The sequence below is a fragment of the Protomyctophum parallelum genome (assembly GCF_964188405.1).
Source record: "Protomyctophum parallelum genome assembly, chromosome: 15".
Lineage (NCBI taxonomy): Eukaryota > Metazoa > Chordata > Actinopteri > Myctophiformes > Myctophidae > Protomyctophum > Protomyctophum parallelum.
Window position 1 is genome coordinate 19641447 of NC_139710.1, and position 23056 is coordinate 19664502.

The 23056-nt window shown below is 42.5% G+C and overlaps 1 protein-coding gene across 4 annotated transcripts; it reads left to right on the top strand.

Moving 5' to 3' along the window:
* The first annotated feature begins 128 nt into the window (after positions 1 to 128).
* On the top strand, positions 129 to 22474 carry nsd3 (nuclear receptor binding SET domain protein 3). 4 transcript variants are annotated; one of them, XM_083783911.1, is made up of 25 exons: positions 129 to 534; positions 2183 to 3030; positions 3152 to 3415; positions 3642 to 3804; positions 4101 to 4255; positions 5731 to 6381; positions 6501 to 6672; positions 6800 to 6900; positions 7047 to 7092; positions 7480 to 7610; positions 8049 to 8174; positions 8286 to 8412; positions 8559 to 8759; positions 8895 to 9074; positions 10478 to 10624; positions 12204 to 12360; positions 13818 to 14020; positions 14697 to 14809; positions 15182 to 15328; positions 15797 to 15919; positions 16031 to 16147; positions 16510 to 16651; positions 16792 to 16898; positions 17012 to 17216; positions 17774 to 22474. In XM_083783911.1, exons 2-25 carry the CDS (start codon positions 2227 to 2229, stop codon positions 18037 to 18039), a joined length of 4848 nt encoding a protein of 1615 aa, XP_083640037.1. In that variant the 5' UTR covers positions 129 to 534; positions 2183 to 2226; the 3' UTR covers positions 18040 to 22474. The 4 variants fall into 4 exon arrangements, with proteins under 4 accessions (XP_083640037.1, XP_083640039.1, XP_083640038.1 ...); XM_083783913.1 differs by having other exon boundaries at positions 10601 to 10624; XM_083783912.1 differs by having other exon boundaries at positions 6504 to 6672.
* Positions 22475 to 23056: the final 582 nt, after the last annotated feature.

Below are 23056 nucleotides of genomic sequence, written 5' to 3' on the forward strand. Positions count from 1 at the left end.
ATAATGTGTTCATGATAACGATGAGCTAAAAACCCACCCGTTATGGTGGATCTGATGAAGAAGACCCCCTCCACCTACAGTCCAATCGGGTGCTTGTGATTTGGCGCTGAGCGGAGTACAAGGCCCCGTAGCAGGGGAGCAGCAGCTAGGGTGCTTTTGTTAGCTGGAGGAAGAGAAAGCTAGATTATGTTTAAATAGACTAGTACAGAATCAGAGGCAGATATAGATATAGCATATAGATAGATAGGGGCGAGAGTTTGCACATTCCTCTCCTGGATCAAGAATACAAGATTCTACCAAAATGCTCCTCTAGCTTTAGCTCCTGCAGATTGAGGAAGAGGCAGGAATGGGATTGGGTAGCGATCAGTTACGTTAACCCCCCCACCCCCATCTATTCAGAATAGCGTTAAAACGAAGAGGCCTGCGGTCAATAATCTGCGATCTTTATTTTTTATTTTATTTTTTTTACAATTTTTACAGATTGCACGCGGAAACGTATCCTGGTGTATGTGTTTAGAATGGGACACACTGAAGGTATTGACATTTTGTTCCACAGCATCTTTACTGTGCTCCGTTTTGCTTTCTCTCTAGAGATAAGCGTGTTTACCGTTGTATTGCTGCATGTACACTAGTGAATGGCCGCGTAGTCGTTGCTTGTTTTTTTTTTACATTTTGATTTCCTTCAAAAGCATTGATGGTGTTATAATCACGCTAGACAAATTTGATTTAAAGGGATAAAGGCAGCCATATTGTCAATGTAGCATAGCTAATGTTAGCTGTCTTTTCATCTTGTTTCCTGCCTTATATACATCGCAAATCTGCAACATGTCGCCATGTGCCAGTATCAAGAACATAACATCTTTATACATGTTTTAAAGAAGAAGATATATTTTTTATATATATATTGTATAAGAACTGGTAGCTATTGGCTAGCTACCAGTTCCAGTGAAATATTTTTGTCTGCGCAGTCATTTTCCAAACGTAACAACACGTAAAATGTGTGTCAATGCTTGTAACAGTGAAGCTATGACTATATCCAAAACGCACGAAGATGGTGCATAGGTTGACACCATGGATGTTTACATCGTCGTGTGGAAGGAAGGCAGCCTGCTGCCCCTGGGTCTGTTCAGTAGCATTGTGATCAAAGGACTATGGTATTGACATGGTATTTAACGTTTAACGCGGATTTGAATGGGTCTCACGGAAGAATTCTGACACAACTCAAAGAATTCCAAAGACCAAAGCATCTACTCAGCTGTTTTGTTGATATATATCGATAGAATATTTGTGGAAAAATAAGATAATTGACTCAATATTGTATGATGCTATATTATCCTCCCAGCAGCAAATTTGAGTCCTGAGAACTGATTGAATTATTTTTTTAACAGTGTGCAAATAGTACACTGGTATGAATATACAATTATGCTAAAAGGACAAGGGCTTGTTTGCATTGTTTCCAGTGTATTCAATTAATCAAGTAATATGTTTATATGATATGATATTAGTAATATGATATGAGATATCATTAGGTCTTTAGAAAATGATAGATCCTGTTGCTCCCAATTTTGAGTAGATATCTAATTGACAGCTCTTTGAGGCACAAATTACTGATTGGCACATTGTCAGTGTTCTTACATGTTCAATGCCAAGTAATAACATGAGACCACAGTTGTTTCCTATGGACTGAGGAGAATAGCACATCCTAGGCAAGGCATTTCAACAACAAGGTAATGCAATGTGCTCTAGTCTACACAGAATGTCATCAAACAATTAAGGAAACACAATTATAAAATTATGAAATTACAAGGATGCATAAAACAAACAAAACAACAGTTACAGTTCCGATTAAGAGAAAAGACAAATAACTCAATCAAAGGCAGTGGCAAACAGAAAAGTATTTTTAAAGTTGTGTTTTAAAATAAATAAGAATAGTATTAGCAGACATGCAGTTTCCTGGGAGTTTGTTCCAGATAAGTGGTGGATAAAAACCTAATGCTCAGCTTTCAATGAGTTGTCTTACCTTTAATATTTTTTGATATTTTATATTTTAACAAATTAAGATATTTGCTTGCCTTGATTTATAGAAATATATACAGTAGAATAGATTATACAGAGTTGACATCTTTCATGTTGGAGTATGGTGCTTTTGTTTTCAGTCAGTTGTTTATCACTCATCCTGCAGGTCCAGCCAGAGAAAAACACAGTTAAGGATGCAGGAGCACAACAATGGATTTCTCCTTCTCTTTCATGCAAGGGATCATGGGAAATACAATTCAGCAACCCCCTCAGCTCATTGACTCAGCCAACATCCGGCAGGAGGGCACCTACGACACCGGTAGTGATCCGGGTGAGGATGGAGGGCCCTCCTACGATGCTGCTCTGGATGCAGAGTTCTCGTACCCGCCCTCTGCCTCGGAGGACATGCCCCATGTCTCCAATGGTTACCCTCCGGGCCTGGGCCTCTATGAGCCTCAGACCAAGTTCTCCATGTACTCTCAGTACCCCAACGGCTCCGCCAATGGCTACGGCACCATTCGGAGTTACGGAGACCACGGCCTCATGCCAGGAGAGAGCACAGTGCTGAGAGGCCCAGGGCTCCAGGACAGGCCCCTGTCGCCTGTGTCCCCTCCCCTCCCCTCGCACCACCCACACCTCCACCATCACCCTCTTCACCACCATGCACACCACTACCACTCAAACCCACCTCATCTACAGCCTCATCCGCATGCGCACCCACACATTCACCCTCAAAGCCCTCCGCCAATGTCCTCCCTTGCCCAAACACCACACATTATGACCCATACACTTCCACCACCTCCCCCGTTACTCCTGCCCTCCTCCAGCCCTCCCCCTTCATTATTGGACAGTACCCCCTCTTCTCAGCCAGCTCATGCCCCATCCACTGTGCCCAGCAGTGTGCTGAAGAAAACCAGCTCTCCGGAAATTAAGCTCAAGATCATAAAGACCTACCAGAATGGCAAAGAGCTTTTTGAATCTGCTCTATGTGGCGATTTGCTACAGGAGATGCAGGTAGTGTGAGCATGTCCAAGTTACAATTATAGATGATTAAATGAGTGAAATCATCATTGAGAAGTACAGATGGTTGATGTAACTGCTCACATCACAATTTTCTTTTTTAAATCCTCAACAGGAGTCTCAAAGGACAGATACGCAGGTACAGCGCAGACATGAGAGGAAGAAGGAGAAGAGGAAAAAGAGTGTGCGATTGCAAGGGCAGGCCCAAAAACAGGGTCTGGATCTGGGACAGTCACAGGGAAGTCCCAGTCCCACGGACCAGGCAGAGGACACCAGCATCCAGCCTCAACGCAGAGAACTACCTGTGGCTCAGACGGAGACGGCTCAGAAAGAGACTCCTCAGAAAACTGTTATCAAAGCTGAGCCAAAGACACCAAAGGCAAGAGAAGCTTTGACTCCCTTCTATGTGCTTGTCAACTACCAGATAAAGAACTCACACTTGTGTACTGTGAAGTGAGCGGTACCTTTATCATAATGATCATAAAGGGGTTTAAAAAAAAAGAAAAGAATATGCAGTTATTCATCATTGGTGGGGGACACCTTTACTATCTAGTTAGTTTGTTTTACAGGATCATAGTCATGACGTTCTTAACTCTCCCCTTTAGGTCTCAAAGGTTCATCACCCTTCAGTGATCCAGGAGACAGGCTTCTGTAAGGAGTTTGTGATCGGAGATCTGGTGTGGTCCAAGGTGGGCACATTCCCTTGGTGGCCCTGCATGATTTCCTCAGACCCCCAGATGAAAGTCCACACACGTATCAACACCAGAGGTAACGGTCTGCATGCATACGATGCATACAAAACCATGTGGAGAGATACCATACATTACCATACATGATAACATACAATCATGCTACATGTGACATTTTGATCTTTATCGATATCGTCAGGATAAAAGTAATAGACTAGGTAGTGACAGCTCTATATGTGAATAGAGGTGGCATGATATACATCTTTTAGCCTTGTTTCAGATAAACTAAATTGACTGAAATGTTCATACAGGTCAGAGATAAATGAACACTGCATGTAAAGTGTGTTTACCTGATTTTCTCTCTGGTCTTTTTAGGTCATCGGGAGTATCATGTCCAGTTCTTTGGCAGTGTGGCTGAGCGAGCATGGATCCACGAGAAGAGGATCGTCATGTACCAGGGAGAACACCAGTTTGAGGAGTTGCAAACTGAGACAATACGCAAGACTTCAAACCTTGCTGAAAAACACAAGGTGTATATACCATCACTTAATAGCAGATTAGGAATATCATATTTTGGGCAGGCATGAAGAACTCTATTGCAAATTGTTACATCTCACACCTTTAAGAATACCCATGCTATAGGGTTTATTAACATAAAAACATGTTGCTGCTCAACAGTCGAAATGTTACAGAAAACGGAAAGCTTTTCCCATGTCAAGGTTGCTGCATACTACACAGGAACAACCAATGTCAGTTTGGTTCAACTGACATGACCGAAATAATTAGATTGTGGATACGGGTGGCCGGCCTTAGAGATATAGTGAGACTGAGAAGTTCAGTCATACATGAGAGACTCGGAGTAGAATCTGCTTGACTTGGAAAAGAAGGTGGTTCTGGCATCTAGTACAGATGTCTCCCGAGCGTCTCACTAGGGAGGTCCTTGCTGTACGTCCCACTGGGAAGAAATCCTGTAGCAGACCACGGACCAGATGGGAGGATTATATCTCCACACTGGCCTGGGAACGCCTCAGGATCCCCCAAGAGTTGCTAATATTGCTCTGGAAAGGGAAGATTGGAAATATCAGTTGAAGATGGATGGATGGAAAGTTATTTGTAAAATTAGCTGCAGAGTTTCTATCACAAATGAAATAAAGAGCAGTGCTATTTAGCAGAACAACATTCAAGTGACCAAACTAAAAGTGAACTAGACAACCACAACACAAAATGTCACAATGCAGTCAACCAATACATACAAATATTGTTTACCAAGTAGCAACCCACTGGTGACCCAGCAACAGTGAAGTGCAGGTCCCACCACACAAACTAGTCACGCACCACGTTCCTGCACATCCAAGTTTGTCCCTGCACATCCAAGTTTGTTTGAGCTACAGTACACAAAACAAAGTGACTAAACAAAATATAAAATGGTACAAAAAAGAACCAAGTTGCTCTGGATGTAAACTGTACAGAAAGAGAGACACCAGAGATACAACCATCTAACACACTGAAGCATTCAACCAAAAAAGAAGAAAAAGTGGCAAGCCCTTCAAATCTGCCCGATGCCTTCCTAATTAGGGTGCTTCAAGACAAAAGCACTAACAAACAGCAACAACTAGAGCTCTGCGCAGGACTCTTTTCTTAATCCCACTCCTATCTTCTGCATGCCTACCCACGGCCGCAATGATTTATTTTGACCGCCTGTTCCCAACCGCAGGTATTTAAATAACGAAAATAATTTATTTTATTTGTATAGCACTTTTCCAAACATAGTTACAAAGTGCTTTACAGGACGAGGTAACAGAGCAACATGATAAACATTAGACATAAACAACAAAATGTGAATTTAAAGTGATAAAATAGCACAATAACCACAAAAAAAAGTACAGTACAGATATAAACCACAAAATCCCGCTCCTGATGCAGGGCTCAAGCAACAACCACACGTGATCTAATACAAGACATTCACCAACACTATTGTGTGTGTATTGCGTGCTTTCTACCCCAGCTGCAGAAACCCATCCCTCAGAAAGAGCGTGCCCAGTGGGAGGTGGGCGTGGGCCATGCCGAGGATGCTTTCCTGATGACACGGCAAGAACGCATTGACAACTACACCTTCATCTATGTCGACCCAGACCCCAATGAGCCCCCACCCACCAAGAAGACGGGCAGTCGGACTGACAGACGTGTTCCGGCGGCCCGGCAGCAGCGCTCCAGCAGCAGCAGCTCAGCGGGCAAGAAGGAAAATGCCACGGTTGTGTCACCAAACAGAGAACAGCAGCCACGTAGACAGCTGCCCAGGAGGCAGTGCAGCATCCCCAATGCCAACGACCCCGCTCATCCCCAGGGCCCGGATGGCGAGAAGAACCAGAGGGGAGACACCGGCCGTGCTAGCTCCCCAAGCCAGGAAGCCGACTCGGAGTCGGGGGGACGGCAGGAGTCTCCGCCCCCGGTCAGGGCCTGGAAAACGGCGGCAGCCAGAAAGCTGCTGCCTCTCTCCATCACCATGAAAAAGCTGAACGTGGAGATCACCAAGTGTGACTGGCCTCTCCTGCAGAAAAGAGCTGCCCCCTCGCCGAAAAGGGAAAAAGAGGAGGAGAGGACAGAGAGGGTGGAGGGAGAGACCAAGCAGCCCGACCTAGGGTACTGCTCACCTGAGGTAGGTGTGAGCCAAGCCAGGCTCTGGTTGATGTTTCAAGATGGTGTTGGACACCATGTACACATTGATACGCAACAGCATTGATATAATTGTGGTCTTTACTCTTTGTTTTTACACAGCAGGAATGTGGAGTTAAACCTGAGCCCAGCCCAGAGGAAGAGGAAGATGGAGACGAAGCTGAGGCTGAGGAGGAAGGGGAGGAGAGGAGAGGTTCCCCAGCCAGTCGCCGAAGCGAGGAGGGAGGCACACAGCCTACCTCCTCTCCTGGCTCTCACCACAGCAGTTCGCCAAGTACGGAACATGCAGGCATATGGCATGGTGGACTGTTGAACGTTAGACTTGTCGATGGAGCAAATTATCAGCTTAATGAGACCACAGCCTTTCTCTTCTCACACACATGCATGCTCTTTGTTTTCAGGTTCTCAGGAGAGGAAACAGCAGCGGCGGTCGGTCAGGAGCAGGTCTGAGTCAGAGAGAGGCAATGACCCCGTCCCTAAGAAGAAAACCAAAAAGGAGCAGGTACTGCTAACACCTTGAAGGTCATCAGGCTAATCTGATACAATATTGGAAATAAATGACATTTTGTTGGGGCAAATGCTGCACTTTCACTTTGTGACACTGAAATCACCCTAAAAACTCTCTAACCTGGTGCAATCTCATCACAGGCTGAGATGGCTCCTGAGACAATGCTGAGGACGGGCTCACAGAAAGGTGATTGTTCAAAGATCATTGTTCTTCTAACTACTATGTATTTACATACTTCACTGACCGGGATCTACAAGCTCACAACACGTCACATTGCAACATGTTGTGAGCTTGTGTAGATGGTGAATGTTTGCCTATTTTAACTGAATGTTTATGACATGCTCAGAATAGGGACAATAGGGTTCATATGGTTAGTTTATCTTGCACATCTCTCAGGTAGCACCTCTGTACACAGTAAAAACCCGGGGTGCTAATTTACTGATATTAATGTATTTATAGTAATATAATAATTTATAATGACAAATTCTAAGTATAATAAATGTTATACTGTGTATTGTTATCTCGGAAATGTGCATCATTGTATTATTTTGTCATCCTTTGAATAATGATTAGGGGCCAGTGAGATCTCGGATGCGTGCAAGCCACTAAAGAAGCGGAGTAGGGCATCGACAGATGTGGAGATGGCTTCATCTCAGTACAGAGATACCTCCGACTCTGACTCCAGGGGCCTAAACGATTCCCAGGTGGGTTTGGCAAAATAAACCACAGCACCGCAAATGCAGACGCATGAACTTTCTCCATGTCTCACACAATCAAACAAGCGTGTCTTCTATGGAAGCATATTAGCCATATAGCTTTTAGATGGGTGCCTATGTTTTAAGATTAGGGCATTTGAAGTGGTCAATCTAGAGATAGTTAAAGCCTCAATCTGTGATTTCTTCGCCTGGCTGACAGTATGTAGAACAGGAAGAACAATATTACTAAAACATAATTGTAAATGTGTTAATTGTTTAGGAAACAGCTCTAGTATTGGGGGGCTCCATTTTCACAAATCGCACATTTTGTTGTGAGATTGTATGTAACACTGTTTCACAAATCGCACATTTTGTTGTGAGATTGTATTTAGCTTTAATCCATTCTCTCTCTCTCTCTCTCTCTCTCTCTCTCTCTATCGTGTCCAGGGTTTATTTGGGAAGAGTCTGGATAGCCCTGCAGCAGCAGACGCTGATGCCTCAGACACTCAGTCAGTGGACTCCAGTCTGTCTCGTCAGGGCAGCAGCACTGGCAAGAGAGACACCGTATGCCAGGTGACCGCTGCACAATGTCACATTGTCATCCTCCCATTAATGATTATACACATACTGTATGTATACGCATGTTTCTATGAGATTTTGATTGTTGTGTGTGTGCTTGTGTAGATCTGTGAGGTGTATGGTGACGGTTTGGTCGTGTGTGAAGGCGACTGCAGCAGGCAGTTTCACCTTGAGTGTCTGGGCATGGCGTCTCTTCCCGATGGCAAGTTCACTTGTCTGGAGTGTAAGAACGGTGAGACATGATGATGGGACCCTCGAAATATCCTCACTCCTCCCCCCAACAGCACATATTCACAATGCAACAATTGATCTGGCAGTTTTAGATGTAGAATTCTACTGTGTGGCTCTATTTAGCTCTCTATTTCTCTCTCCCCATAGGTAATCATTCTTGTTTTAGCTGTAAAGCTTCAGGAAAGGAGGTGACTCGCTGCTCTGTGGTAGGATGTGGCTGTTTCTACCATGAGGACTGTGTGCGTAAACTCCCGGGCACCACTAGCAGTCCGTGTGGGGGGTTTTGCTGCCCGCAGCACAGCTGCTCTACCTGTTGCTTGGAGAAAGACCTGCAGCGTGCCAGTAAAGGTGAGCATGAGTGCTGCCTTATAGACATGGCTCAGGGAATGTGTCGTGCGACATCTAGTGACTAAATGTTATCTACACCACTTTTAAAACGGTCTTGTCGTTATTTGAATTTGGTTCTTTCATCTCTGTCCCCAGGGCGCATGATGCGCTGCATCCGCTGCCCTGTGGCCTATCACACAGGTGACAGCTGTGTGGCAGCGGGCAGCATGGCACTCACACCTCACATCATCATCTGCAGCAACCACAGCAGCACCAAGCGGAATGGCCTCCAGTCCTCACCCATCAACGTGGGATGGTGCTTCCTCTGTGCCAGAGGTGAGCTTGCGTCGTCCCACACTGCACTAACTCTCTCCCAACAGGGCCAATTCAGAACCGTAACGTAGTCCTGTTGTGTTTTTTCATTTCTCTTTTTTTATTTTTATGATTCAGTAAACCTTATGATGGATGAAAAACAGAGACTTGAGTGGTTCAGATGTTTTGTTTATTATACTCCTATAGCTTTCATGTTTAGCGTTGTTGGCCTTGAGTAGAGCCAGACCTGATTTTATCCACTTTCAACCTGGTGTCCCTATTTTGAAATGTTTCAAAAATGATTTAAAGAGGCCTTAAGTGGACAATTTACTTTTTTGAAGTTCAGTTTATGTGTTTAGTTGCTTCTTCAACGATTATCGGTCAAAACCTTGGTAATCTGTGGTCTAGGACTCTCCAAATTTGGTATCAGCATCGGACCTAAAAATCTGGTCAGGCTCTATTCCCAAGTACCAGCAGTGCTCTGAAATATGATATTGAAATATGATATTTGTTCTTTGTCATGTTACTAATGTTAATGAAGGATGAACAGGTCTGTTACACTGCACTTCATATTTACAAATGTACTGTCTGGTGATGATGACCAGTAGAAGATGCAGTACTTAAGGAGAATTCCATTTTCTTACCGTACGTTATTATAGACGTTATTATATCCAATAATGAGTGGTAGGGGTGAAAAATTACATAACTTCAAACAGAGCCCAGCAGAGCTCAGAGCATGCGTGCTGGGTCATAGGCTTGTTCGCCTTTTTACAGAAGCCCCTTAGGGACAAAACACTGTGCATCGTATCTGGTCATTATGAAAGACAGATGTGTGGGGGGAAAAATACATTTCAAGCGATCAAAAAAGCGATTTAGCGTATTACCTAGGGCGCACGGTCGGAGCTCCAGTGGGCTCTGTTTGGAGTTATGTCATTTTTCACCTCTACCAATCGTTATTGGATATAATAACATTGGATTAAGGTAAGAAAATGGTAAATCCGGAATAATCCTTTAACAAAATTTGACTAGTAAGTGCCAAGTCATCACAACATAGATTATTGCTTTGGAATGTCGGACCATTTATCAGTAAGTTGAGTGCACTGTATCAGCCCAGGACAAGCCTTTTTTCATTTCTACTTGTGTTTTTTCTCTGTGTTCTAACAATGTGTGTGTGTGTGTGTGTGTGTGTGTGTGTGTGTGTGTGTGTGTGTGTGTGTGTGTGTGTGTGTGTGTGTGCGTGTGCGTGTGCGTGTGCGTGTGCGTGTGTGCGCGTGCGCACATGGGTGTGTGGGTGTGTGTCTGTGTGAGTGCATGCGTGCGAGCAAGCGTGTGTGTATGTGTGTGTTCTCTCTCTCTCTCTTGTGAAACCACGGTTATGTTAGTTTGATTGCGGCTCACTCCCGTCTCTTCCTGTGTGTCTTGTGTAGGGCTGTTAGTGCAGGACCTTACTGACACCATATTAAGTTCATATGCCTTTAAGTCCCACTACCTTCTGACTGAGTCAAATCGTGCTGAGTTGAAATTACCTATGATTCCCTCTTCTTCGTCAGCTACCAAAAAGAATGTGGGGAAAGGTAACTGAACCATTTCTTCATCTTCTCTGCCTCGTTGGCGTGTGTCTGTGCTTGTGCCTGCTCCCAGTTATTTTTTTCTCTCTCTCATTTGACTTCCCTCCTTATCGCATCTTTCATTCGGAAGCCTTGAAGTGCTAAGTGAATTAACTGGTTGTTTTGCTGCAGTTAATTGTAGAGCGACGCACAAATAACCCTATGCAGATGATGTGATTAGACGGGCCTACACTTCACATCAAGCTGCTCCTCACATGGTTGTGAATCAGCCATACTTAGACCTTGTACTAAGTATGTACTATACTCAGAATTGGATTAACATTTAAGTAGAAACTCTTCTGGGCTAGTTGCACAGTCATCACACTGACTGTATTTTCCATTTGGGAGCGTTTGATTGGAGAGGTAGGCTGCGATAACTACACTGCACCCATGTGTGTGTAGTTATCAAAAGTGAAATAACTCTATCATCTGTTGTACTGTATGTGGGGCTTATTGCTGCCAGAGGCATGCCGCATCTTTGCTTCAGCACTTTGGGCTTTGATTTCGCTCATCCTGGGCTCTGACAGGCCATGCTCAAGCTCTCCTCTGTTTTGCTGACTGTGACATTTTTCAACTCCATTCCTTCAAATGTGGACCTGCCTTGGATGGAATTCACTTTTTCTTATATTCTCTTTTTAGGCAGTTTTTGCTTATATTTGTGGATAAGGGAGATACAAGAAATTAAGGACAGAGGGTGAATGTGTTAATATGTTTGGCATACCATCTGGTCATATACGTGCGTCCTGAATCCAGGCGCTCGTAAATACCAACAATGTCGGGTTCCTACCTTTTTCTTTTTTGTGAACATTTCATGGTACTGTATTCTCGCTCGTCAGTTCTTAAAATAAGAATCAAAAGTATAATTGACAAGTGAAGTTTTTGTTTGAAACATGATTTCATTCCATGCAAGCTGGTCTTTGCAGGATGTGGAGCTAGAACAGTTTGCTATGATAGCAGGACTGCATGTCAGCCTTTTTGCCATGGGCCGTTTCTGCTGCATGTTTTGATTGTAGATAGGCCCTGGTTCTGTACCCTGAATCTGATTATTGGACGTGCCAACTAAGACCGTGGTTGAAATTACAACCGATATGTCTTGATCAATCAGGGGTTCCCAATCTTCCATATAAGTACTACCTGTAAAAAGTGACAAAATAATGTTTTGTTTCCTTAAAGGGTAGAAATCAAACTTGACGTTGATAAATAGGTGTGGTCAAGCTGTGTGTATATTATACAAGTTGCTGTATTAGCGAAAATCTCTTGGCCATTGGAGTTCATTTTAAATGAAATATGAATATTCTAATTATTCTCTACTATGGCTCCGATTCGAGGTTCTAATGCTAATTTGGAAAACCCCAACTTGACAAGTTGATTATTGCCTGTAGAAGTTGCTTTGAAGTTCCTAGAAGTACAATATTATGCATAACCGAGGTGCGTCTGCAAATAAGATTCAGAGTATGGCCAGGTTTTAAGGTGCATCATCTAACTACATACTGCTTCTTTTTCTGCACACTCATTTCTTATGTCACAAACATCCACACCTATGCAGGAGGCAAGTTGCTGTGCTGTGACTCATGCCCTGCCTCATATCACCCGGAGTGTCTGGAGATGGAAATGCCAGAGGGGGCATGGTCCTGTGGTGACTGCAGGGCAGGAAGGAAGCCTCACTACAAACAAATAGTCTGGGTCAAACTGGGAAACTACAGGTGAGCAGGTGTCCAGAATGCAACATTTACACATCTTTTCATCTTCTGCTTTGTTCTTCCCACACTCATGCTCACTGCCTACCCTTTCCTGTCTACGCCCCTTTCCTTAATGACTTAACTACCTAAAAAAAAGTGAGCGACACCCACAGCCACAATACTAGAGGGCATTGTCATAGAAAGGTGGACGCCTCATTTGCTGCTGCAATTCATTGGAGCGACATGTATAAAACTGAGGGCGGAAGTGCCCCGTTATATGGCGCATCCCCGGCGTCGAGTCACGTGACTCACGTCGCTTCCTAGTTCCTTTCATTACTTTCCAAGACCAACGCGGAAGCTTGCCCTCAATTTGCCCCAGAGCCGAAGGAGGCCTTTCTATGTCTATGCTAGAGGGAGTGTGAACAACGGTATGGTACCACCCACTTTTATTCTCCTTCTAATCTAGAGCACTGCCACAGAAAATCCACTTTTCAGCAGGTCAACGGGAGAGGAAATTATCGCTCCTCCCGTAGTCAAGTGACTACCCCTACCTCTTTATAGCCCCCTTCCTTTTTTCCCAACCTACAGTATACACACGTCCTTTTTGAGGGGCGCTAGCCCCTTCTATATTAAGCTATTAGTGTAGACTTTCATCTAACACAAACATTAAAATTCCCATTGACAATGAATGGAGAATGTACATCATATACAGTATGTGGACAAGCAAATCGACACGTTACGTCATGATGATGTACGGTGATAAGAGTGCCCCTCACTTCTTTTTGAGTGACACTCTCTAGTGCAGCCGCTCCAATGCACAGCTTTGTGTGTGTGTGTGTGTGTGTATGTATGTATGTATGTATGTATGTATGTCTGTCTTTCTGTCTGTCCGTCCCTTTGAGCACGGAATGTCCGTTTGAGCACAAAATGTCCATGATGTCATGTTGTTGACATCATCAGACGTCATCATTTGGATAAAAGGCACCGCTCACTTCACACGAGTGTAATTTTTTGTGATGATTTGAAATTTGTTGTTATTTTTCATGTCATGATTATGAATTGAATACCCTAAAACTGAATGTAAATAAGACCGCAAGGACTTTTCTTTTCTCTGTGATATCCTTTTAGACTATGGGCTTCATCTTGCCCCTTATCCCTAAACTTATTTGCCATTTTTTACTATTTTAAAACATTTAAAAATTGTTTAACTAGCCAATCTACATCGACACGTTGTTAGCTTGTAGATCGGCTATTTTAACCATTTTAAAATGTTTTAAAATAGTAAAAAATGGCAAATAAGTGTAGGGATAAGGGGTAAGGGGTGGTGCGAGATTTTCAGAAATGTAAACGGTACAGAGTACAGTCAAACATTTAGCCCTATGGCTAAGTGTTTGACTGTACTCTGTACTGTTTACATTTCTGATTAATAAAGAATTCAATCAATCAATCAATGAAATGTCTGGGTGCCTTTTTTCTCACAGGTGGTGGCCAGCAGAGATCTGCAACCCTCGCCTGGTGCCGTCCAACATCCAGAGTCTCCGCCATGACATTGGCGACTTCCCCGTCTTCTTCTTTGGTTCACATGACTACTATTGGATCAACCAAGGCCGCGTCTTCCCCTATGTGGAGAACGACAAGAACTTTGCCACTGGCCAGATCAACATCAACAAAACCTTCAAGAAAGGTATTTATTTTGCATCGGTCAAAAGAGAGTTATTTCCCATCTATTTCTGATTTAGTGGTGGAACATAGCTGATGAATGTGTGTTTGAGAGAGGTGTGCTACTGTGTTCCAGCTCTAGAGGATGGATGTGTGTTTGAGAGAGGTGTGCTACTGTGTTCCAGCTCTAGAGGAACATAGCTGATGAATATGTGTTTGAGAGAGGTATGCTACTGTGTTCCAGCTCTAGAGGATGAATATGTGTTTGAGAGAGGTATGCTACTGTGTTCCAGCTCTAGAGGAACATAGCTGATGAATTAAGCAATATTACACTCGAGGGTGTGGTTTAACGTGATTATTGCCATGAAGTGGTAATAATCACGTTAAACCACACCCTCGAGTGTAATATTGCAATTATGCAACAGTTACCCTTAAAACTAAGAAACTCGCTGAAAAAATATTTTTTTTTAATGACAGATGTAGTCACTACGACCACAAATGTCCCAAGAAACTAGCTAGCCTAGCCACGAGTTTGCTAGCGCTCTGGGAAAACAGAGCTGCTAAATTCTTTGTTTTGATTAGGTGGTGAATGGGGCTGGTTTGATCCACGGCTAGAAGGCTGTTTCAACCAATCAGATTGCTTCCTCGAAACGACCTGTGGTATAATGTGTGTTTGAGAGAGGTGTGCTACTGTGTTCCAGCTCTAGAGGAGGCAGCCCGGAGGTTCCAGGAGCTCAAGGCTCAGAGGGAGAGCAGGGAGGCACTGGAGCAGGAACGTAATTCACGCAAACCACCGCCGTACAAAATCATCAAGGTAATACCACCTTAATGTCATACATGGTAGAATGCCTCCACTCTCCAACCTTTTCGTGCTAAGTAACAAACTTTGACTCAACACTTATAATAACACACAGTATGTACCTTACGAATAATCCATCCTTCAAGTTCATCAAGATAATATTGCCTTAAAGATGTGGTGAAATGAAAAATACCTTGGGTTGGGCTGCGTGAGTGGCAGGCTACATACACAAACACTGGCCTCTTCTTCTGATTTCCGTCTTTAAGATGGTACTCCGTACAAACAAGCCAGCAAACTCATCATGACATTGGAACATTCTATGGTCATACTGCAAACCAATGATTCAGGGATTTTCTATGGATGTGGATGTTGTGCCTTTTTTTACAGTCCAATAAACCAGTGGGGAAAGTGCAGGTGCATGTAGCTGACCTTGCAGAGATCCCTCGATGCAACTGCAAATCAACAGACGAGCATCCTTGCAACCTTGAGTCCCAGTGTCTCAATCGCATGCTGCAGTACGAGTGCCATCCACAGGTCTGTGTTGCTCATTGTCCAACTAAAGCTAGCTCCTCCGACGTTGGCACGGTGGAGTCTGTTTCTGTTGTAGAGGGTGCTGTGCCATCGGGTCTGGACTTGAAGGATAGCATTGAGCACTGACTGAACATGCTTAGTTGGGTACTGACAGGTAGAGCCCGTCGATAGACACTGACTGAACATGCTCAGTTGGGTACTGACAGGTAGAGCCGTGGGGTGGTAAAAACGGGGGAGAGGGGGGGATTAAGGCGCCGTAGAGTAGACCTCTTTTCTGCTACTGGTGCAGAAGCAAGCCTAAATAAACCAGAAACATTGCCCATCGCACATTTGAACTAGATACCATATTCTCAATTCTGATACTAATTGAACTCCAAACCAAAGCAGTAGGCTACTACGACGTGTTTTTTTGTTTTTTAGTGTTTATTATTACAGTATGACTGCTTGATGATATTTATGCTGTCCTTACAGGTATGTCCAGCAGGAGATAGCTGTGAGAACCAGTGTTTCTCCAAGCGTCTCTATGCAGAGACTGAGGTGATAAAGACAGAGGGCCGTGGCTGGGGCCTCCGGACCAACCAGGCCCTCAGGAAGGTGAGTGTCGGGGTCAGTCAGAACTCACCGCTCCAGTATGCCTTGATGCCTTCTGTCAGGGAGTTGTTTTTGTTTTTTTTGTTTTTTTTTTCAAATGTGCTTTTCTTGCAGGGCGACTTTGTGACAGAGTATGTGGGAGAGGTAATAGACACAGAGGAGACTCAGCAGCGGATCAAACGTGCTCATGAGAACCACGTGACCAACTTCTACATGCTTACTCTCACTAAGGTAACACGACAATGCATAATGAAGAGATGTCCTAATTAAAGCCTTGTTTCTGGAGATCTGGAATACTGTTTGGGTTTTATTTTTTTCGTTTAACCCATTTTGACCTGAGATCAGATTCTAAAAATGTCTTACCTACCAGTTTTCTGAAAAAGTTTTCTGAAAAAGTATGTTTCTATGTCAGTCGATTTTTCAAAAATAGCAGACCTACAAGCTCATAGCGTGTCAATAGCTAAAGCATAACATAATGCTAACCCCAAAATGGGTTAACTGGGCGCTAATTGATATGTTGGACAACACCAGAGTTTGATGATTGGCTAAATGTATTTAACTCTCTTCTAACATCAAAAAACCTTTCCTCTCAGGATCGTGTAATAGATGCAGGACCCAAAGGAAACTCTTCTCGGTTTATAAATCATAGCTGCAGCCCCAACTGTGAGACCCAGAAATGGACAGTCAACGGAGACGTTCGCATAGGATTCTTCACCCTCTGCGACATCGATGCCGGTCGGTTTGACATGCACATGCAACTCACTCAGCAATATTATTTCACAAGCTCCTTTTATCCCTCTTTTCTTATGCATGTACACATTCAATGGCAGATAAGTCTTTATTTTTATGCAGAAGTCATCTCTCATCTCCCACAGGCTCAGAGCTGACGTTCAACTACAATCTGCACTGTGTGGGCAACAGGAGAGCGTCTTGCCACTGCGGGGCGGACAACTGCTCTGGGTTCTTGGGGGTGCAGCCGACGGTGGGGAAAGCTTCGTTCACTGTTGATTTTAATTAACACCAGACTTTTGATTGACCTTTGAAAGAAACATGTTTTTCTTTCTTCTTTTGACCTAATTTTATTCTTTTTCCCAGAGTGCCGTGGTGATGGAGAAGGAGGAGAAGGCCAGGAACGCCAAGCTGAGGCCTAAGAAGAGGAAGCTGCGTCCGGAAGGCAAACACACACACGAGTACTTCTGCTTCTGCTGTGGCGAGGGTGGGGAGCTGGTGATGTGTGATAAGAAGGAGTGTCCCAAAGCGTACCACCTGCTGTGTCTCAACCTCACCAAGCCTCCCTACGGTATGGACAAAACGCACTTGCCTTGTGTGTGGTTTGCATGCATGCATGGAAGCTTTTGGCAGAATGTGTTCAGGCATCTGGTTATAAAATGTATGTTTGTATAAATGTCCTGTATTGCTCTTGAATTAAGTCAAGGAACAGTCAACTGCAATAGTCTAGTCTCCTAGTCTCTTACTGATACTGATTTAGACATCTAAATTCAACATTTAAAACTGTGAGCAAACAATTAAGAAATTAAAAGAATAGCTGCATTGTAAACCAATGCAAAGACTTCATAGCGACCCTTCATATTGGGATAGTGATAATATTTGTTTTTAAAGCAAGAAATGATGTTTCAATGTCAAACACATTACTGCTGTTTTGAATCTGACGCAAGGTAAATGGCAAAGCTCTTCAAATGGAGGGCTTTGGTAATAATAGTTTATGTTTAAAAAGACAGTGGACTAGCAAAACATAAAACACATCACCCTAATTGAATGAAGGGGATGCATTTTATCCACAAAAATGGCATCTATCCCTGTATCCAAATAATATACCCTTTGTCTCTTGGTTGGAAGGCCGTTGGGAATGCCCATGGCATGACTGCAGTGTGTGCGGCGCCCCTGCCGTTTCTCCCTGTGACTTCTGCCCCCGCTCCTTCTGCCGGGACCATGAAGCGGGAGTCCTCACGCCCTCCTCCCTGGATGGTCGCCTCTGCTGCTCCAATCACAACCCCCTCAGTCCCCTGGGCTCCAATGCCAACTCCACCCGGCCGTCCAGCCCCAGCCTGAGCCCTGGCAGGGTCAAAGAGGAGCCTGACGGGGAGTCCTCCCAGCTAGCTTGAGAGTACCTCACCTCAACACACCCAACCCCCACCGACCCCCAACCCCGCCCCCTGTCATAGTGCTCACCTGTTGGCGAGAGCCTGATTTCCTGAGCAGCTCGCTATGAGGAGAACTACGGTGCTTTTCTCGACGAATACTGATAAAATCCAGAGCTGCATAACTGAGACACACATGTGATCGCACATTTGTCTGGAGTGCCAGCAGGAGGCTAATGAGTCATCATGTTCCCGTTGCCTCTGTGTGTTACCACACACACCATGGTCGCAGCGCTCTCTGCAGTCGAAAAGCCCAAACCAGCCACCTCCATTGTGGGTTGTTTTTCTTTGTTGTTGTTTTTATTTTACACTTTGTGTAAAATAGTGTATTATCTTGTGTGTCGCCGGCACTTTTGAAAGAACTCATCGAGGGAGGTAGAGGGGGAACGGCAGAATAACTCCCCCACCCCACCCCGACCTCTGCGCCATGCTGCTCATCTCTTTGTTTACTTGATGTGAGTTGCGGTTACTCCTGGGGCGAACATCTTCGGCTCACACACAAGATGGCTCTACTGCACAGCGACATGGCAGAGCCAACACCCCCACCCCCAAAACACCACACACATGCACACACGCACACACTCACACACACACACACACACACACACACACACACACACACACACACACACACAGCGATCGACACTCCAGACGTGAACTGTCATTCTATTTATCTTAACAAACAGGAGCAGGGGAAAGGACAGATTTGTGCAATTGTTTTTCTTTCAGGATCACACTACATTCCAACCTTACTTAGACATGGTTTTAATATACTTATGAGTAAAGATGATGAATATAATTATATACAGTATCTATGTTTGTTAATGTTTACAGACAGATTATCTCTCACTTCATCTCAGTGAGTGGTGTATTACATTTCTTTAGGTGTTAAACATTACACAAACCTTGTGAATATAGTCCGATTAAGGTGAATTATAATGGTATATAGTAATGGTATGACATTACAGACGTCCTTGTGATTTTGTTTTGTTTAGTTTTTTCATATCGCCGTTCTCACTTGCCACTGTGTACATACGTAATTGGCCCCATTATATTGTAAAGTAGCCTACTAAAGAATAGGAGGGATTGAGAGGTGAAGCGAATCAGCGATGATGACAACCTGCAGCCTTGTCACGTTGATTGCTCCAACGAGATTGAAATGCTGAACGCATTTTATTCTTTTTTATTTCATTTTTTCACAAGTGTACAAATACATTTTGTTGACTTGAAGGGTCTGACAATTTCTGTTCGCTTTTTTCTCTGCAGTTGTTAACTAGATAAGCACTTGAAGAGTCCCCGGTTCATGATTACTGGTGCTGTCTGAAGTATTGTTATGAGCCTTAAGGGATCACCTCAGTATAGCGTGATTTATACTTTGTGGTGAACTGGACTCGCAAACAAAAAATAGATGATATACAAGCTCACAAACTGTTTCACAACGATAATGAGCTTGTAGATCTTCTATTTCCGGTACGCAGCACAGCGCACAGTCAAGTAGAAATCAACCATACGACTCTGGCTGTAAGAACTGCTGCAAAGATGCAGTTTCATTTCAGTACTGTGAGCGCCAATGTTTCCTTTTCTTCCTTTTTATTTCTTTTTTTTTTGCCAAATCTTTCTGAAAGACTTTCATGCGGCTTATCACTACCCAATTTAGGTAGGTCTTACATATACAGAAATGTATATACAAGAAACCTATGGCAAGTATAAATGTTTAAAAAAAAATACCTCTTCTCTGTAGTAATGTTGAAATTTAAACTGTTGTAACTTGCTCTTGGTCAAAAATCCAACCATTGTGAGCGCTTGACATAGTTCTGGGGCATAGTTATGTCCTAAATGCTGTTTGTTTTTCACTCAAATTGGAATGACTGCCAACCTAGCTATAGCCTCTTCTTCCATTTAGTTAACTCCTGTGTCGTCCAAGGTACAAGAACACCGTTACAACCTTGTTCTGTTTTCATTCTTTCTCAGTGCAGTGACTGATCTCGAGGGCATCCTCATGGTTAGGTTTTATATAAAGTAGGACACATACCGTTATACAGCACTCCAGTATAATGTAAAAAATAATGTTACACACTTATGTACAGTGTTTTTAAACCCTCATCTGTCAAAGCCAATGTTTTTTGTATTTATTGCACCATATTTTATACCAGTCCATTTTCAGTTTCAAACACCAGTAGAGGATGGTCTCTCCATCTGCGGTGAAATGGACATAAAAAAGTATGGGGAGTTTATGTGTATGTATAGTCATTGAATATTTTTATTTGATTGTTTTCCCCTTTTGTGTATGTGTAATGATTCCACATTTGGTAACAGCAGCTGGTCATATATTAAGCCACCTTATCTTGACTTTCTGTATTGGTGTTAAAGCACCATAATGCAATATTGGGCTGTCCTCGAGTAAAGAACTTATTAGTCAAGTAGTATAGTTATAGAATTTGTTGTTTAATACATTTGTTTATTTAATCAAATCAGTAAAACTTCTGATGTCTACATGCAGTAGGACCTCTTTAAATCTAATACGTGCATACCAGTGATCTTCCACAAAATAACTTCAGCATGGGATAAAATAGCATACCGTATTCGATTAATCAACAATTAACAAAGTCTTGGTTGACTAAGACCAAATCCACTAAGTGAATGACAATTAGAATGTACCAAACTCAAAAGATAACATTTCCTCTGTGTGCAAATCTACTTGACAAAATAATGAATTCTGATGAGATGGCAGCCCTAATGCAATCCAATATTTCCATATATTGCCATTACTTTCAGGTTTTGTGCTATAATATATGTGCATGGACACATGAGATAATTCAAGAAAATATTTGTAATCATGCCATAGTCTATGCTTTTGATAACTATTTGTTTTCTCTGTCTATAAAGACTCCTTTGGTGATTGGTAGTCATACCAATTAAATACCAGGATTAAATGATGCCAATCTCTTCAAATCAATTAAGACTTTTCCTAATGCATACATGACTTATAGGACAAATAAGAAAACAACAATTGACTCTTTTGATTTATATTCTTTATAAGACTAGATTTTTCTCTTAAATTTGCCAAATTTACATTCAAGATGAGCAGTATTTTGTTTCATACTTAACACAGCTCATTGTCACCTCGGTGCATTATTAAAGCACTTTTTTGGTATTTGAATGAACAGTGTGAGTTAAACTTGAATTTCCTTTTATTTGACATTCTTTATTTTGTATTTATTCTATTAATTTTGATACAACAGATTCATATGTTCACAATTATTAGACTTTAGCGATTGGTTGAGTGAGGTTAATATATCTGTGATTTAGAAATTAGATCATATGTCTTCAATCTGACTAACTGGTCTCCAAGCCTTGTCCAAATGCACGCAAAGGTGAGCACTGTTTTTTTTGTTTTCTTTTTCCAATAAGAGATTATTCAAAGAGGAGTCAGTGGTTATACTCTTTTTCTTATCAGGTGGAGAGTATACATTTGTCAGTTTAATTAAATACAAATGTGTTTAATTTCCTGCTTAAATCTTTATTCTTTTTATTTTTCTGTTGCAAAGAGATTCTGCATAAACAGCCTGTATTTTTGTTTCGACCCGGTGAACATGTTGATGATAAACAACAGTATTATGCCTCATTTTTCTGTCACTGTGTGCAGCATGATTACATTTACTTAAAATTGGTTCTGCATTATACTGTTTATTGTTTTTTGATTATTGCTCAGTAGCCATGCTTTTGAGAAGACTGCATGGTGGCTCTCATTTAAGGGATGCTAACAAGCAGAAATATTTTTCTAAATGTCCAGAATTTTGCAGATTTTTTTATGCCCAAAACTGACTGACCCCCTAACCAACCCAAACCCCAACCCATCCACCCCTCAAATGTGTGAACACAACAGTATTTCTCAGTTCACTGTGATTACTTTTTTTTTCTCTGTGCAGTGTTGCTGTCATTTTTTATTGTCATGCTGTCAGAACAGCATTGGAAATTAAACAACATTGGTTTCATAAGCACTCATCTCTTTTTATATGTAGTGAAATTGCTTACAGTTATTTGCAATCCAACTGGGGTCATATCTCTGTGTTGCTTCGATTAAAACGTGGATGAACACAAAATGCCATGTTGACAATGATTACTGTTCAACCTGTGTTATTGCATATTGTTGAAGACTTGTAAATAGTTTGCATTGAACTTGCATAGGATCATGTTACTGTGGCGTGCTATTGCCTGTACAATTCTGCTTCTAAATGTGTGTGACTGTTGGGACAACACTCTTTTTGTAGTACATGACTGTCTTTTTATTTGAGACTATTGATTCTGTCCTTTTTTCATTCTAAAGTTGAGTTGAAGGAGTTCAGACATGCCTGAAGTTTGACTTTAATAAAGCTGTACTCTGTCTCAGTGGAAATGTCCCGGTCTTGCTCAATTAATTTAAAACTATTCTTTGAATTTGGGTAAATTGCAAAAGATGGGGTAGAATAGATGGTGACCAGTAGATGGCGACTGTACAACATGACTGACGTGGCCATTTGATGCAGAGTCGGATTGGGAAATATGATTAATTTGTAGTGTAGCCATCCGCTGTTGTTTCCATGCTTATTCATGTTAACGTTACTGCAGCGCTTAATTAATATAATGACTACATGTTTGATATTATTTTAATCCATAGACTAGACTATTAGACTAGATTTGAGTAGGGGTCCAGGAAGCTACCTGCTTCCACGCAGCGTGTGTGGTGCGTTTTTTTCAGTAGGCGTGTCACAATTTTTTTTTTGTTATTTTTAAATATACAGTATTATTTCACAAAGAATAAGGAGAATGAATGGGAAGTTATGATAAGAGCAAAAAGCGGATTGTCGTTGTCATAATGCTGAAGCGGTAAATATATTTGGGCAGGACAGCAGGAAACGGGAAAATAAGGAATGTATTGATATAATAAACAGACATAATCTATCTATGGATATAAATGTGAACAGATAGAAGTGTAGTTGCA

What these genes read in the sequence shown, in the direction of transcription:
- nsd3 (XM_083783911.1), top strand. Translation starts at nt 2,227, where the DNA reads ATGGATTTCTCCTTCTCTTTCATGCAAGGGATCATGGGAAATACAATT. An exon ending in TAGGGTACTGCTCACCTGAG is followed by an intron (nt 6,382 to 6,500) that starts GTAGGTGTGAGC and finishes GTTTTTACACAG; the next exon opens with CAGGAATGTGGAGTTAAACC. An exon ending in ACATGCTTACTCTCACTAAG is followed by an intron (nt 16,148 to 16,509) that starts GTAACACGACAA and finishes CTTTCCTCTCAG; the next exon opens with GATCGTGTAATAGATGCAGG.